This window comes from Trichomonas vaginalis, chromosome VI, assembly GCF_026262505.1.
Source record: "Trichomonas vaginalis G3 chromosome VI, whole genome shotgun sequence".
NCBI classification, from domain to species: Eukaryota; Parabasalia; order Trichomonadida; family Trichomonadidae; genus Trichomonas; species Trichomonas vaginalis.
The window spans coordinates 4,921,911-4,938,105 of NC_067208.1; the positions used below are offsets into that span (position 1 = coordinate 4,921,911).

Below are 16,195 nucleotides of genomic sequence, written 5' to 3' on the forward strand. Positions count from 1 at the left end.
TGGAAGAGAAGTCTAAAAATCATGGAGAATAAAAATATATCTTTGTTATAGTATTGGTAAGATATTTTCCCGTATATATGTTAGTCAAATCTTGTAATAAAATCATTCAGTTCATTAGATAATGGATAATATCTCAATCAATAAGAAGAAATCATTACACTATTCTTGGAACTATGATTATGATAGTAATTCATAGAGAATAAAAACGTTGAATTTTGAAATCAAATTCTTCTGCAACTTCATTCCATATATTTTGAGAAAATTAATGTCATCCTAGAAACATATTGTATTAGAATGTTGAATTGTAAAAATATTGATTCTTGCAAAATTTGAAGAAAATTGATTCACTAAAATTTAAAATGGTTATAGCAAAATGGGTTATACAAGTTTCTAAATAGGCAAATTTAACGTTTATAATATAAAAATAACAATATTTAAAAAATATAATCTTCCATATCAGTAATTTCATCATCGTCATCAGTGTCATAGTATTTAGTGGAAAGATACAGGATCTTTCGCTCATAGTCTTTAACGTTAACAACACTACGAACAATATTTTTCTCTTTCAATTCTATTTTCTGATGACTAAGAATGATCTTTTCGAGATCTTTGGCTTTCTGATCTTGAGTATTGTCATTAGTTGTGTTCAAATTTTGTTCAATTGAATTATTTTCAGGTTTAATTGTATTGCTAGTACTTTGGATAGTCATATCACCATCTTCCTCATTTCTTTGAGGAATCGGAGACGATGCTTCTGTTTGAATAAATTTATCATCATCTTTTTCTTCTTTTTGATTCTTTTTAATTTCATCAGTTGGCTTCCCTTTAGGTGTTGTGCTACCGAAAAAGCTCATGATGGATGATTGCTTAGTTTTCTTCGTAGAAGTCATTGATTTTGGAGGGCTTAACGTACAGTTTTATTGAAATCAAAAGACATCATTGCTCAATTGAATGGGGAGAAGCTTCCTAAACTTTTTAATCCCATAAATATGGTCATTATCTGGAATAAAGAGTTAAGCGTCATATGTCACTTTTTGTACTAAGGAAACATCGACTTTATGCGTTATGACTTTTCGATGAGGAAACAAGTGTTCACGTATTATAAACTTCCTTATCCCAATAAACCGGCCCTAAACATAATTAATTTTAAGCATTATAATGGTCTCTTTTCTATGATAACCAAATCAATTTGGTTATCATAGAAAAGCACCAAAAACTAGAATAGGAATCGGCAATATGGAATTATGAAACAACTAGGATAAAATGGATATGGGACATTCATGAATGCATTCACTTTTTTCAAGACTTTTTAATGAATTTCAAATTCCTCAGATTATTTTCAATAGATTTTCCGTACCATATCATTTTTATTAGACAAAGCTATCTTTTCGATGAAATTTTTGCAAAAATACTCTGTTTTGAAAAAGATTTATGTAAATTTTTTGATAAAAGTGTCTTGAATGATTATCATTGATAATACCATTCCAATTGAATGCTGTTTTCGGCTGCTTTTATAAAAATTTGATCATATTGTACTCATAATTTTTTTTTGTATTTTGGTCAAAAACTAAGCTAACATCAGCTGTATATTTGCATAAGCCATTAATAAGCTTTGGTATAGGTTATACTGAGTTTAGACGATCATACAATTTAGACTTTTTTCATTTAATTTAGTCTAACAAAGAGTGATTATCTTACTATTTGATTCATAAATATATAGGAAATAATAGTTTTATACCTTAATATGATAAAATTTTATAAAATTTTCCCTTCTCCTTTGGCAATATTAGTCATTAATAGATATATTTAACATGATGGTTCTAAATATATGAATAGATAAAATTTTCCTTTCAATTTTACGAACCAAATTTATTACCATATCCTAAATTTTTTCTATGTTTATAGACCTTTGGAACTTTGTATGAAGTCTAAATATACATGTAGAGTATTCAAACAAAACAAATATCAAAATCTAAACCTTTGAATTACCTTCAATGCTTAACCGAATTACTAGATCTTATATATGTGTGTGTACTAATACCTTTTGATGCATAAAAAACTCCAAAAGAGTTTCATTTTTAAAATAGTCGATATCAATTCAAAAAATTGAAACTATACCGTCAACTGTCAATTTTTCAATAGTTCGTTTTTTTAAATGTAATTGCTTTTTTTATATGCATTAATCATTTGATAGTAGTGGGATCAAATTACATATCTTAAAAATGTATTCCGAGTGGAAAAAAAAATCAATAGAATTGACCACAGATATCTGTTTAATCCAAAAATATTATTAGAATCATATTTAATAAAAATGCTATGCTTTTAGAAATAAACGGAAGAATAAACGCACTTTTTCAAACCGTCAAAATTGAATTTGTGTCAAATAGAGTAGGTGCCAAAAGTGCTTACTCTTAAACAACCGTCGGATTTCCGGGTGAAATCGTGACACACTTTCGTCTTTCGTAGGCAGTAGTGGTTGTTACAAAAGGTAACTTCGAATGTAGCGTGAAATCTGCAAAAAAAATTCTGAAATTTGAATGGAGAACACAAAAATTGAATAGTTTACGTCAATAAAAAAGAGAAAAATGAAGCCAATGTGTCTCGAACCTAGGACTTAGAGCAGCAATCACACTGTTTATCCCATTACACTACATGCATCTCTCACCTCAGTGAATGAGATCAACTATATGATAACTTTTTCCCCATTATATTCTTGTGGAAAAGTGACAAATAGCAACTTTGACCCTCTCTCGTGTCAAATATCTTGAATTTACAATTTTAGCTATTTAGATAATTAGAGAAGCATTTGATCAATTTTTGTGTTAAACAACTATTTTTCGAATTTCTGAGATATGAAAATTAATTCACTAACTTCTTAAAAACATGAGTTGAATGAAAACTCTTAGAAGAAATGTTCATATCACTTTCATTAATGGAGTACAAGGATGATTCCGAGTTCTTGGATGATATCCAGAAGTCCAAAACCCGATCCAAGGAAATCGTGAGAATGCAAATGCACTTAGCTTATCTTGATGAATCAGAGCCCGCAAGTGAAGATAAAAATCAAGCACCAGCTAATGCCGAAGAATTTAAAGTTGTCAGAAAGTTTAGCTTACAAAAATTCCTTGAGGCACACCCAATCTTAAATGTCAAAGACCTTTGTAACTTTTCTTTGGATCAACTCTTGTATTTAGTTGATGTTGTTCGCGAGCATGAGTTGTCATCCAGACGCGGTCGGAAAAACGGTTGTGATCCATTAGATGCGTTATTCCTAACATTAACTTACTATTGCACTTATCTTCCATTGCAAAAATGTCAGGAATTGTTAGTTTGAAACAGAGTTACCTCAGCAAAATCATTAACAAAACAACAAACAGGATGTTCCCAATTTTCATTGCTGAATTCATTCCAAAACAATATTCTCCCTGTGACAAGGAGTTCGATAACTTTCCAACATGTGTTGCTGCAGTTGATAGCTCTACTATTCCTTTTACCGTTCCTCTTGATCTTGCTGAGCGTAAAAGTTCATGGGATGCTAAAAACCATTGCAATGGTATGAAGGTTCAAGTTCTTGTTAATCCTTTAGGACAGGTAATTCACATGAATACAAGTTTTTTAGCTTCAGTTCACGATAAGAAAGTATTTGATTTATCAGGAGCTTCAGATTTTTTACATGTCCAACGTGGAGTTGAATCTGTTGCATTAGGACTTCTTGCAGATAGAGGTTACATCGGTATTCAGAAATACCATCCAACAGCCGTCATTATGCAAAGAGGTGATGACGAAGAAGTTACAAAACGCAATAATGCGATTGCACATGATCGCCAAATTGTCGAACGCCGCTTTGCACGCGATAAAAGTAATTGGAGTGTCTTGGCAATAGGATATCGTGGTGAAAAAGGCAATCTTCCACTTATTGTTCAAGGATTGTTTGCTTTAGATAACTATCACATCGATTCCACACCTCTCAGTGAGAAGGATAACTGCGATTTTCCTTGCACTCCAAAAGATGAAAAAGAAGCTGCAGCAACACCAGAACCAAATGGTTCAGGAAGCCCAATGCCAAAGCCAAGATGTGTTCCAAAAGATCTTTATCTCCAAACTCCAGAAACTCCAATGAAGATTCCATCTCCACTAGCTGGATATGAAAAGATTGATAAGATACTTGTTAAAAGAACACAAAATGCAATCTACAACATCGAAACAAAAATGTCAATTCCAGGATTACATAATGAGGGAGCTACCTGCCATGTCAATGCCGTTTTGCAAGTTTTGTTCTACGTAAATACTTTCAGAAAAGATGTAATGGAGCATTTGGGAGATGTCGAATATACGCCAGTGAAAGCACTTGCCGAAATTTATGATCAGATGTTGCACTACCGCCACAAGGAATACACAATTTCATGCTCACAATTCATCACAACACTCGGCAAGCAATACTTCCAGCAGCAAGATGCCGATGACACATTTCAAAAGATTGTACATGATGTTACGGAATCAGCAAACAAACCAGATATTGCCGTTACATTCCAATATCAAACTGAGACTCCTGATGAAAGCTTCTATTCGGTTTCGCTTCACATTCCTCTTGGTGCAGCAGGTATTGATCAAGGAATTAAACAAATGTGCACAGATGATTCTCAGTTAGTAAACATATCATGGGTACGGAGGCACTGCGCGCCTCCTTACCCATTATATGTGAATTTGACACTTTACAAAACCGTTAACGTATATTTTACAACACAAAACGATAACACTAACTTAACCTTAAATATTTACAAAGCCGCCAACCACTTCACCTCACTAATGTAAAAAATAAACGTTCTCACTTACAAAAGTATTGCAACTCCTCCCATTGCTGTGCTTCACACAACAGTTCATATTCTTCTGACTCACTTTCTTCTTCATATAGGTCAAAATCACTGTCAAAATAAATGTTAGTAAGTTTTGACAAAGCTAATGAAACACGTTTACCGTTTGTATCGTATGCTTGTATAAACTTTCCATTATGCTTGTAGTCATAAACGCTCAAACTAACTTTACCCTTTCTCCCTCGTATCTGATAGAATGTATTTTCACGAGGAACGAAGAACAAATTCTTGAACTCATGACCGTTGTAGTTTGTTATCTCAATAGTTTTCGTCATTTACATCCAAATAAAAATTTTCAGTAAAAATAAAAAATAAACTTAAAAATTAATGATATCACCACCCTCACACGTATGAAAACATAGCACAAAAATAAATTTAGGTGAAGTGGTGAGATCTCATCTGTTTTTTCACCCTGTTGAATTCATTGCTTTATAACTCTCTTCCTTGGTTTCTTTTTAGTTGCTTTCTTTACGTCTGTCTCCAGCTTGACTGTCTTTCTTCTTCGTCCATAATGATACCAGTTACTTCCACCAGTCAATGGGTCAAATGGTCGTTCATAAGGGTTTCCATACATTCCATAGGGACCATACGGAAGAACTACTAGTGGAGAAGAAACATTTTCTTTAGTTCCATCGAATCTATTTAAATGCATTGTTTCACCTTTCATCTGGTCATTAAAGTCTTTTGCGTGTTTTGCAAACTCATCGTCCTTTCCTAAAGCATTTTCTGACTCAGTCGCAACCAAATTGGATGCTTTATTTATGAGCCCTATTTTATTTAATCTTAACTTCTTTGCAACCCAGCCTCCAATCTTTCCTTTATTTGCATCTAATGTCTTCGAAACCCTTCCTCCACTCATTTTATTTACTGCGTCATAAGCTCCAAGTGCTTTTGCTCCAAATGCTAATGCTTTTGTTCCCATTGCGCCTAAAGCTGCCCAAGCTACCATTTACACCATATTAAAATCATCTCTCTTCAATATTATCTCATAAAAGTTCTCGTTACTGGAGAAAGTCAATGAAACATAAACGTTCTCATTCATAAACTTCTTTCTTATATCATCTATACGCTTCAAAATATCTGAACAATTGCTAACATCTTCAACAACAGTTATTTCATCATGAATGACCTTCAAAAACAAACTCATTTAATATGCTATTAAAATCATTTCAATAATGAGTCCATCCTTTCCATCTTTAGGTAGCACAACATCTTTCATTGAAGAAGGTTCGACAAGTCTTATGTTAAACTTACTGACAAAGTTTGTTATACTATAATGCTTCGGCGGCGAATACATGTAGTTTGAAAGACATAATATAGATTCTTCAGCAAATTCACTTATACTGGATTTTATAACAATGTTCTCACGAGACCAAATACCACCAATTGAAAAACTTGTAAGCAATCCTGCTGAACCTTCTACTGTAAACGTCGATGGTAACATTCCACGAAGGTCATCTATTGACATCGTTGAGTCACTGTATTTAAATATTTTCTTAAAGCAATCGTCATTATCTAACCATGCAATAGCTTTGAAGTTTTCATTCGAATATACATCTGCTTCATTAAATGTAAATCCTGACTTCTTTGCAGAGATGACTTTAAAATCTATTGAGTTTGTTTCAAAATTATATGCTATGCTAACTTCTGAAGGTAATGGATGTCCTTCCGCAGTCAGTTGTTCTCTCACTACCGTTTGAAGCTTTGTATTAAAAACTTTCATGTCATCTCCTGTATCTAAGTTCACATACACAGCAACAGGAAAACTATCTTGCTTCTTTGTTTCATCATTATACTCAAAACATTAAAGTTCTTCAATATATTGTTCTTCCTGCTGGAATACTTCGAACCTGTCTGATTTCAATAGCTTTCTCACCTCCTACATACTCTACCCAGTGTCTTGGATATTCATAAGTATACTGACTTTCTTGAATTTTGGTTGGTTTCATCATAACATGTTCATAGTATATCTTTATACTCTTGTCAATTAGACTCGGTGCTATGTTCTGAATATTTCTGACTTGCATTTTTAATGGAGATAAAATGAAGCATTTAATACATGACGTAGATGAAGACATGAATGAAACTACAGACAAACTTAACTCTTCTCTCATTCTTCCTTTCAGTAAGGACTATGAATTCTGTTCAAATGGCGTGTATTTCTATTGTGGAAAGATGGGTTCAGGTAAGACATTTAATTTAATTCGTCATATACTCATAACAGAACGTTTAGGAAATGACTCTTACTATGACCAAATCATTATATCAGCAACTTCAGACTCTATGGATTCAACAGCGAAAACATTTATGTCAAAAGTTCAAGCCTCTGTCGTTAAAGTTCCAGACAGTGAACTCATTGAATTTCTTCAACGTTACATTCGACGTAAGAGGAAATATTATGCCATCGTTGAGTTCATACAGTCAGGAATGCAAAAGACTTCAGAAGAGATGGAAAGAATTATTGACAAACACCACTTACGTCAGTACTCAGGAGTTTACGATATGAAACGACTGACAAACTACATTCTATCAAAACTTTCAAAATACCCCTTCAAAAAATATCCATCAAATACTCTGCTCGTTTGTGACGACTTCGCCGGAAAAGGTTTAGTGTCAAAGCCTGACTCACCATTAGCTAACATCATAACTAAAGTCAGACATTACCATTTAACTGTAGCAATACTTATGCAAACATGGCGTTTCCTTGCTTTAAACATAAAACGTCTCATAACTGACTTCGTTATCTTTCAAGGTTTCTCACGCTATGATATTGAACTCATTTGGAAACAGTCAGGTATAACATTACCTTTTGAAGAAATTTGGGAAGCATATAAGTCTCTCATCTCTCCTCGTTCATACCTTGAGATTCATATCATGACTAATACCATTAAAGTCAAAAATATTCCATGGGAACGACCAACATTGTTTTAAAGTTTAACCTTCAATTGACTGATGGTAAACAAATTCCATGCATCTCTGTCGCCATTTCTGTTAATATTTTTGCTGTCATTCATATCATCCACTTCTCCATCCGTTAGCTTTTGAGGATATGCGTTAGAATAGCTGTTCTTAAATGAAGGCTTTTCACCTTTGAGAGCATAAACTCTATAACTTTCTGCATACTTTATGTTTGAACCTCCTGAGCCATCATTGACATAAATTTTTATAGGCTTCCACCCTTTGTTCATGTTCCTGCTTCTTCCCTTAGCTCTTTTGTTCAGTAGTTCTACATCTTTATACACAGCTCCTGTCTCAGTGAATTCAACAATATTTTCATTCGTTAGCTTTACATTCAAACCCTTGTCGAGTATATTGTTCATTTCATACATATAAAAGGTTTTTATTCTATATGAAATGAGAAGCAAATCCATCTTAGCTGGTGCCGTTAATGTTCCAATTGAACCAACATCAAATGTTGACTCACGAACGACAAACAATATTGTCATAAAGAACTATAGTTCAGAGTGTTTGAAAGAACCAGAACCAGAGCTGAAATCCGTGAATTTAAACACAGCTTCAAACGCTAACGCTACATCAGATGTTAAGTTAGAGTATCCACCACTGGACCAAATTCTTTCAAGAGAAGCCAACGACAACCCTTACACAAATGTTCAAACAAATCCTTCAGATAACGTAGACCATTACCTTCTTCAGTTATACCAAACAATTTTACTCAAAGACGATAAGAAGCTTTTGACAAATCTTATAAGCAAGAACCAAATAATTCTAACAAAGGAGGACCTTGAAAATGTTATCTCACGAATAACAGGGAAACAATGTGTCATTGACTATCTCGACCCTGAAATCGAATGCTGTGGTCAAACTCCACTATTCATGAAAATAGGTAACATCCGCATCATTGAAACACCAGGAACTACAGGAGTTGAGTTTAAGTATAAATATTCGAACGAATATACAAAACTTTCAACAGAATATAAACTTTGTTTGAAATATGTTTTAGTAAATTAAAGCAACTTATAGTATCTATCCAAAACTTCTTCAACAGTATCGAACTCATCTTCATAATGTAGACCTAATCTTATTGACTTGGTGCAGTTTTCACTAACACAATATTTTTCTGTTCTCTTGACTGACATAACTAACTCATTTGTTTCATCAAACAGCAACAACCAAAGTTCATGACCTAATACATAACATTCATACTTTATATTTTTAGCTCTGAGTTCTCTTGTAAGCTGTTGCATTTAATATTTTCTAAAAAGTCAACTTCAACAGTCATTCGCACTGGTGCCTTCAGTTCTACAGGCTCTCCTTGAAAGTCAACAAGTCTGAATTGCATGTCTTTCAAATTATGTGGACTAATGCGAACCCATTTACCTAAATGAGTTGCTATGACAGGAACGTTTGGAATGAACATTGAATTTACTGCATAACAGAAAGACTTATATTCTACTGAACCTTTACTATTAACTCCTGAAATACCTGTGACATTAGCTATTTTTGACTCAACATACAAACAATTGCCATAACATACGTATGGAACAGATTTCATCTCAATCGTTTTGTCAACACTTTTCAAAGGAAATGTCATATGGTATGCTCCTAAAAGAAGTTGAACTCTATGACTCATTCGTGTTATCTTGAACTCTTTCTTGCTACTGAACTTCAATGTTCCCTCAGAAGAGAGTTCGACATCTATGTTGTCAATAGTTTCTTCATTTATGAGAGTATCTATGACTCCAGCAATTTTATCTATTCTATACTCTGCTCTGTTAGGAAATGTTATAAAACTTCTTTTGTCATCTATTTCAATCTCTATGAAATCTGTTTCATCTGTTATGACAAAAGTTGCGATAGTATTGAAGTCAACCATTCTGAATGCAAGCGCTTCATTCTGAAGACCTAAGTTTGTTTGTAGCTTTACTGTCCCGTATTCGTTTGGGTCTGTACTTTGCAAATAGAACAACATTTTATTCTCATTAAAATATGACTATTGCTGCATATGCGTATGAAACAAATGAAGCAAGAAGAGCACATGAACTAGTAAACGAAAACTCAACTTTAACCATTGAAGGCAATGATTTAGTCATTGACGATGGAAAAACTAAAAAAGTCATTGATTTCGATACTTTTAACACTTATGACCCATTCATTACAATAAGTAAAGTTCCTATCATAAATGATGGAACGGTGCAATATATAAATTCTACAGTAGATGCCTCATTAGTGAAAGTATTAAATGTTCTCATTGAATTGTTAAAGAGCTTTCGATTTGACGACAACATTAAATGCCTAAAGAATTTAGTCATGAATGAGAAACAAATTCTCGGCGTTGCTGGTAGCAGTAATGATGTACACCTTATGACATTAGAATATTATAACGAACATAAAGATGAACTGAAAGGAGAGAAGGGTGACACCGGACCTCAAGGACCTCAAGGACCACAAGGACCACAAGGACCACAAGGAATACAAGGAATACAAGGAATACAAGGAATACAAGGACCTCAAGGCGAGAACGGTTTGGATGGTGTAGATGGAAAGGATGGAAAAACTGCTAAATCATGGATATGGAACCTTATAAATACTGGTTTAACAGCTGCTTCATATGGAGTTCTTCAATACCAAATCGGAAAGATATGGGCAGTACTTGGTGAAGAAGTTTTAAATGACGTTAAAAATGCTTTGAACTTCATTTCAAATGGTTCGGATACTATTAAAACTTTATCTGGTTGGATGCAAGAAACAAGGAGTCAAATAGATACTGTAAGACGTATAGCAAACAATGCACGTACGGGATTGGATACTTTACGAGAAGCACAAAATACACTAAAGGAAGCAAATGATATTCTTGGCTCAGTATCAGACATGCATGAAGATTGGCTTAAAGGTATTGACAAATCTTTAAAAAATCACAGTCAGTCTATTGCTGACTACAAGAAAAGTATAGATTTTTTACATAGTGCTATGGACGTACATGATGGAAGCATAAGGAACTTACTTAATGCTAACAATAACTTACCAGGAACTATTAAAGCATTTATAAAGTCCTTTGTAAAACCTGGTGCTCTAACATTTAGGTCTTTGAGAGCAAGAGCATTGAAGTCAAGAGATGCAGAAACTCCAACAGAACCTACAGAAGGAACTGAAACAACAGAAACTCCAGAAGAACCACCAAAACCAACAGCTAATGAAATATTGTTCGAATATTTTCCAAGGTACTCTGTTCTCATTGCATACATTCAAGAAATACTTAAGAAAGCAGACTTGACTTTAGGAGATGATGAAAGTTCTGTATATCTTTCGTTCCAGTTTCAAATAGCAGAACTTTTGAGACAGATATGCTTAATGTATGACAACATCTCTGATTTCACAAGATATGATGACGACCATGACCCCGAACACGGTGAAGAAGAAGTTTTACAAACATCCATTAAGACAGGAAAGGTTTTAACACAAAGTCTCATTATTGACACCAAAGATGGTGAAGTGGACGTTCTTCAAGAGCTGAAGAAAAATACTTCTGAAGGAGGTGGTGGTAGGCATGAACTTGAAATAAATGAGATAGAAGAGAAATTAGCCGAAAAAGCAGATAAAAACCACGTTCATTATATAACTTCAGACGAACAGATTATAACGGACTACCATGGATATTTAACACGAAGTGATGAAGTGAAGACGGAAGATGTTAATGAAAGAAGATATAAATACATTCGTGCTAAAGGTTATGACATAAGCTGTACTGTACAGTATGACACGGGTAAAGCACCAGAAGCATTTAGTTATAACGATGAAATTTATGCCTCTACTTTCTCTGTTAACGGTGTATTAGTTGAACCAAGATTTACATTGAGAGTTAAGACAAAAATAACCGTTGAAGATGCTATTAAAAGTAAAGCTGACAAAGTTGAACTCGAAGCAATGAACAAAGTTTTGAAATCTCATAAACACAACATCTCCGATATAAATGAACTTCAAGCTACATTAGACAGTAAAGCCGACAAAAATCATACACATAAATCCTTCACTACTGTTAGAGCAGACGACATAATATTGAACTATGATTTGGGTTCAAGTGCACCTTTAGAGAATCCGAGTACAAGCGTAAAAGATACTCTTAACAATTTAGATAAGAGTTGCAGGAATATCGAAGATCATGCCAGAAACTTTGAAGCACATGAACTACCCGCAATGTTAGACAGTAAAGCCGACAAAAATCATACACATAAATCCTTCACTACTGTTAGAGCAGACGACATAATATTGAACTATGATTTGGGTTCAAGTGCACCTTTAGAGAATCCGAGTACAAGCGTAAAAGATACTCTTAACAATTTAGATAAGAGTTGCAGGAATATCGAAGATCATGCCAGAAACTTTGAAGCACATGAACTACCCGCAATGTTAGACAGTAAAGCCGACAAAAATCATACACATAAATCCTTCACTACTGTTAGAGCAGACGACATAATATTGAACTATGAGTTCAAGTGCACCTTTAGAGAATCCGAGTAAGCGTAAAAGATACTCTTAACAATTTAGATAAGAGTTGCAGGAATATCGAAGATCATGCCAGAAACTTTGAAGCACATGAACTACCCGCAATGTTAGACAGTAAAGCCGACAAAAAATCATACACATAAATCCTTCACTACTGTTAGAGCAGACGACATAATATTGAACTATGATTTGGGTTCAAGTGCACTTTAGAGAATCCGAGTACAAGCGTAAAAGATACTCTAACAATTTTAGATAAGAGTTGCAGGAATATCGAAGATCATGCCAGAAACTTTGAAGCACATGAACTACCCGCAATGTTAGACAAGAAAGCAGACAAAACAGAGCTTCAAACATTAAAGACTCAGATTCTTGAAACATTATATCCTATAGGCTCTATTTATACGTCAATGAACTCAACAAATCCAGCAAGTGTTTTAGGTTTTGGTACGTGGAAGCAGATTGTAGATAAATTCTTATACTGTGCTAACTCTTCAAAGCAAACAGGAGGTTCGAAGAAAATTAAAGAAGCAAACCTTCCACCGCACACTCATACAGGAACTACAAACACAACAGGAAATCATTCACATTCAATAACAAAAAGAGGTTATACAAATCTTGCAGCAGGTTCGGATAGACAGGGAATGCATAGATATGATATTTCAAGTGACCCAGTAGATTCAAGCGCAGGTATTTTCTGTGGAACCGCAGGAAATCATGTCCATACTTTCACAACAAATCCAACAGGCTCGGGTGCAGATTATATGCCACCATTTGTGACTGTATTCGCATGGTACTGCGTTCAATGAACGCGCTTGAGCCTGCTTTGCGGACTTACCGTCTTGAATAAAATCTTTAACTTTACATAAATGAGCTTGAAAGAAGTATTCGAACAACATCCATGGAGGTCATTTAAGAAATTCAATGAAGCTGCAAAGAGTTGGGGATTTACTAACAGAGCTGAAGTGAAAAGGTTCTTTGACAAAAATGTTGTACATCAAACAAAAATAAACCCTTACGACTACTTTTTACCAATTTACTCCAACACTCCTGACGCATACCAATTTGACACTCTCGTTCAAAGCAAAAAGGAGGACATAAACCATTCCTCATCTTCATTAATGTTAACACTCGTAAAGCTTTTGCGTATATAATGAAAAATAAAGGAACTCGTGAAGTGTTAAGAGTTTTACAAAAGTTTGTAGCAGAACATAGCCCAAGTACTTTAACATCAGACCAAGACAGTGCATACCTCAGCAACGAAATCACAGAATTTCTCATTAAGCATAACATAACTCACTACACTACTGAAGACCATAACCATAACATACTCGGCATCATTAACCGCTTCATAAGAACGCTCAGAGATTTAAACCAAGAGCGAGACTTTACCGAAGAAACAATGAAACATTTTCTCGAAGTATATAATTCCTCAACACATTCTACAACAGGACATACACCAAATTCAATGACACAACAACAAGAAGAAAAGTATATACAAAAGAAACGAAGTCAAACACAAAATATCAGAAATCAACACAATTTACCTTCATTCCTGGTACAAAAGTTCGTGTAGTTCTTGACGACAAACCGTTGACAAAGAAACGTTTAAGGTTAAGTAGAAACTATTATATCGTAGACTCTACGCAAGGTAATGGATATCTTATAAAAGCTGCTGACGACTCCATAGCGTTTTACCCTCGTCATAAATTAGTCGAAAGTAGTAATGGCAAACTTGCTGAAACCATTGACGAAGCAAAGCGAGGAGTGGTTATTGAAATACTTGGCTATAACACAAACGATGACACTTATAAAGTAAGATATGAAGGAGGTGTTGAAGATGTTATACCATCTAAGAACTTGAGAGAGTCAAAGCCAACACATCTGGGACCATTAGAGCGGGAGTACTGGAAAGACAAAAAATATGCCAGAAAGAATAAGAAAATTCTTCTAAACTTTTTCATTAGATGTAAATCAGACATGAATGAGAACAGTCATGTATTATTAATGGTACCATTTATTTTAACATAAAGACGCAAAGCGGCGAGGACGAAGTCCATGACCAAAAATAATGTTTAGGGTAGATGGTTAGATCTAACCTCATTTCTACCCTCTTGAATTTGTCATGAATTTCCTTAAGACAGAAAAAATAAAGTTAGTTTTATTTTTATTTATTTTTTTATTTTGTATGTAAGAACATATATGACAAACATTGAGTTTGAAACAGTTAAAAAGATAGACAATGACACCAAATTGGTTAGAATAGGTGATTTAAACGTAAGATACTCAAAGAAATACAACAAATATTCTTTGTCAGACATTATATCTCCATCTGGAAAGAAACCGAAGGACTGGGTTAGAATTGCTTCTACTCAGAAAATTTTGACAAGAAATCCTGAGCTTATGATATCAGTAGCATTTCATGGAACAAGAGCATATCTTATAGACAAAAGTCTTATACCAATAGTTTTGTTATGGTTAGACCCAGTTGTTGGATATAACTTCATAACATATGGTTCATTCGATACGGAACGTTGCAGTGAAGGCTTACTTTACATCGTTCAGAAACCGAAGGACTTCAATACAAAGAGATATAAGATAGGAAGGACATATAATATAACTCTAAGATATGACTCTACAGTCAATAGAGTCAAGGTTGTGTTCGTTAATGATATGAGAGCTGCAGAAACAGAACTACTTGAAAAGTTTGAGAAAATGTATGGTGCTCCCACGAAAGGTAAAGAAACGTTTGAAGTAGATGAGATAGATAAAGCTATAAAATTATTTGACGAAGTTGCTGAAAAATACATGTAAAGCGTTTATTTTTGGTCTTTTGTGAAAGTCAGAAAATAAAGTTAGTGTCCTTTTTTGTATTTTTTTGTATAAAAGATATGATTTCAGGGATTTTTTTGACGAAGTGTTAATGTTCACTTCGTCAAAAATAACAGTTATATAATGAAAAAGTGAAAGTTATTCTTCATTTTTTTGTATAAAAGATATGATTTCAGGGATTTTTTTGACGAAGTGTTAATGTTCACTTCGTCAAAAATAACAGTTATATAATGAAAAAGTGAAAGTTATTCTTCATTTTTTTGTATTTGACGAGAATGTCGGGTAGATGGTTAGATCTAACACGTTTTCTACCCTCATTTCTACCCTCTTGAATTTGTCATGACTTCTTCGTAAATGTTTTGTCAAGACTTCTTCGTAATGAGTGTAAAGGACCCAAAAATATATTTTAGGGTAGATGGTTAGATCTAACCTCATTTCTAACCTCATTTCTAACCTCATTTCTACCCTCATTTCTACCCTCATTTCTACCCTCAGCCGCTAAGCGGCGAGACCCAAAGGGTCTTGAATTTTCATGAATTTCCTTAAGATGAAAAAAATAAAGTTAGTTTTATTTTTATTTATTTTTTTATTTTGTATAAAAGATATGATTTCAACAATCGGCACAACAACAATTCAAACAACAGCACCAAATTCGTTAGTCATGAATCCAACATCTATGTTAGTAGAGATGAAAAGCTTTATTCCTTCTTCATATACTTTTGAAACAAAAATCCAGAAGATAAAGCAAGAACTTTTAACAAGTAATTTAGACTGTACCGCACAGGATGAAGAAAATGAAGAATATCTTTATGACATGCAGGACATTATTGACCATTTACCCAAATTGCCTGAAATCCAACAACAAAAGCTCACTATTCATGAATTCGATGAAATAGAAGTGAAACCAACTGACTCAGTAGAAATAAAGAAGTTCATACGTAAAGTAAATTATGAGTTTCTAGGATATCATTGCAACCATAAAGTTATGGACAAAGATTGCGACATGGTATATAAGAACATCTCTGACATATATA

At 33.9% G+C, this 16,195-nt stretch overlaps 8 protein-coding genes and 2 pseudogenes across 10 annotated transcripts, besides 1 other annotated feature; 7 read left to right on the plus strand and 3 right to left on the minus strand.

The window, feature by feature from the left end:
• Positions 1-397: 397 nt before the first annotated feature.
• TVAGG3_0807370 (uncharacterized protein) lies at positions 398-1,615 on the minus strand (the record flags this gene model as incomplete). The annotated part of the gene is made up of 1 exon (XM_001300559.1): positions 435-890. The coding sequence occupies one exon, from the start codon at positions 888-890 to the stop codon at positions 435-437; it is 456 nt and encodes a 151-aa protein (XP_001300560.1).
• A 3,027-nt stretch (positions 1,616-4,642) lies between these two features.
• Positions 4,643-16,195: part of a mobile genetic element that runs on past the window's edge.
• TVAGG3_0807390 (protein of unknown function, DUF4106 family) lies at positions 6,948-7,802 on the plus strand (the record flags this gene model as incomplete). The annotated part of the gene is made up of 1 exon (XM_051247579.1): positions 6,948-7,802. The coding sequence occupies one exon, from the start codon at positions 6,948-6,950 to the stop codon at positions 7,800-7,802; it is 855 nt and encodes a 284-aa protein (XP_051083054.1).
• On the minus strand, positions 7,799-8,200 carry TVAGG3_0807400 (uncharacterized protein; the record flags this gene model as incomplete). The annotated part of the gene is made up of 1 exon (XM_051247580.1): positions 7,799-8,200. One exon carries the CDS (start codon positions 8,198-8,200, stop codon positions 7,799-7,801), a length of 402 nt encoding a protein of 133 aa, XP_051083055.1.
• On the plus strand, positions 8,226-8,840 carry TVAGG3_0807410 (uncharacterized protein; the record flags this gene model as incomplete). The annotated part of the gene is made up of 1 exon (XM_051247581.1): positions 8,226-8,840. The coding sequence occupies one exon, from the start codon at positions 8,226-8,228 to the stop codon at positions 8,838-8,840; it is 615 nt and encodes a 204-aa protein (XP_051083056.1).
• On the minus strand, positions 9,037-9,801 carry TVAGG3_0807420 (uncharacterized protein; the record flags this gene model as incomplete). The annotated part of the gene is made up of 1 exon (XM_051247582.1): positions 9,037-9,801. One exon carries the CDS (start codon positions 9,799-9,801, stop codon positions 9,037-9,039), a length of 765 nt encoding a protein of 254 aa, XP_051083057.1.
• On the plus strand, positions 9,819-12,385 carry TVAGG3_0807430 (annotated as a pseudogene). The gene has a single exon. A coding segment is annotated over exon 1 (2,567 nt).
• Positions 12,740-13,138, plus strand: TVAGG3_0807440 (phage tail repeat-like family; the record flags this gene model as incomplete). The annotated part of the gene is made up of 1 exon (XM_051247583.1): positions 12,740-13,138. One exon carries the CDS (start codon positions 12,740-12,742, stop codon positions 13,136-13,138), a length of 399 nt encoding a protein of 132 aa, XP_051083058.1.
• TVAGG3_0807450 lies at positions 13,199-14,283 on the plus strand (annotated as a pseudogene). Its single transcript has one exon. A coding segment is annotated over exon 1 (1,085 nt).
• TVAGG3_0807460 (organellar and viral DNA polymerase type B) lies at positions 14,733-15,143 on the plus strand (the record flags this gene model as incomplete). Its single annotated transcript, XM_051247584.1, has 1 exon — positions 14,733-15,143. The coding sequence occupies one exon, from the start codon at positions 14,733-14,735 to the stop codon at positions 15,141-15,143; it is 411 nt and encodes a 136-aa protein (XP_051083059.1).
• Positions 15,766-16,057, plus strand: TVAGG3_0807470 (organellar and viral DNA polymerase type B; the record flags this gene model as incomplete). The annotated part of the gene is made up of 1 exon (XM_051247585.1): positions 15,766-16,057. A coding segment is annotated over one exon (292 nt), but the record flags the coding sequence as incomplete, so codon positions are not given.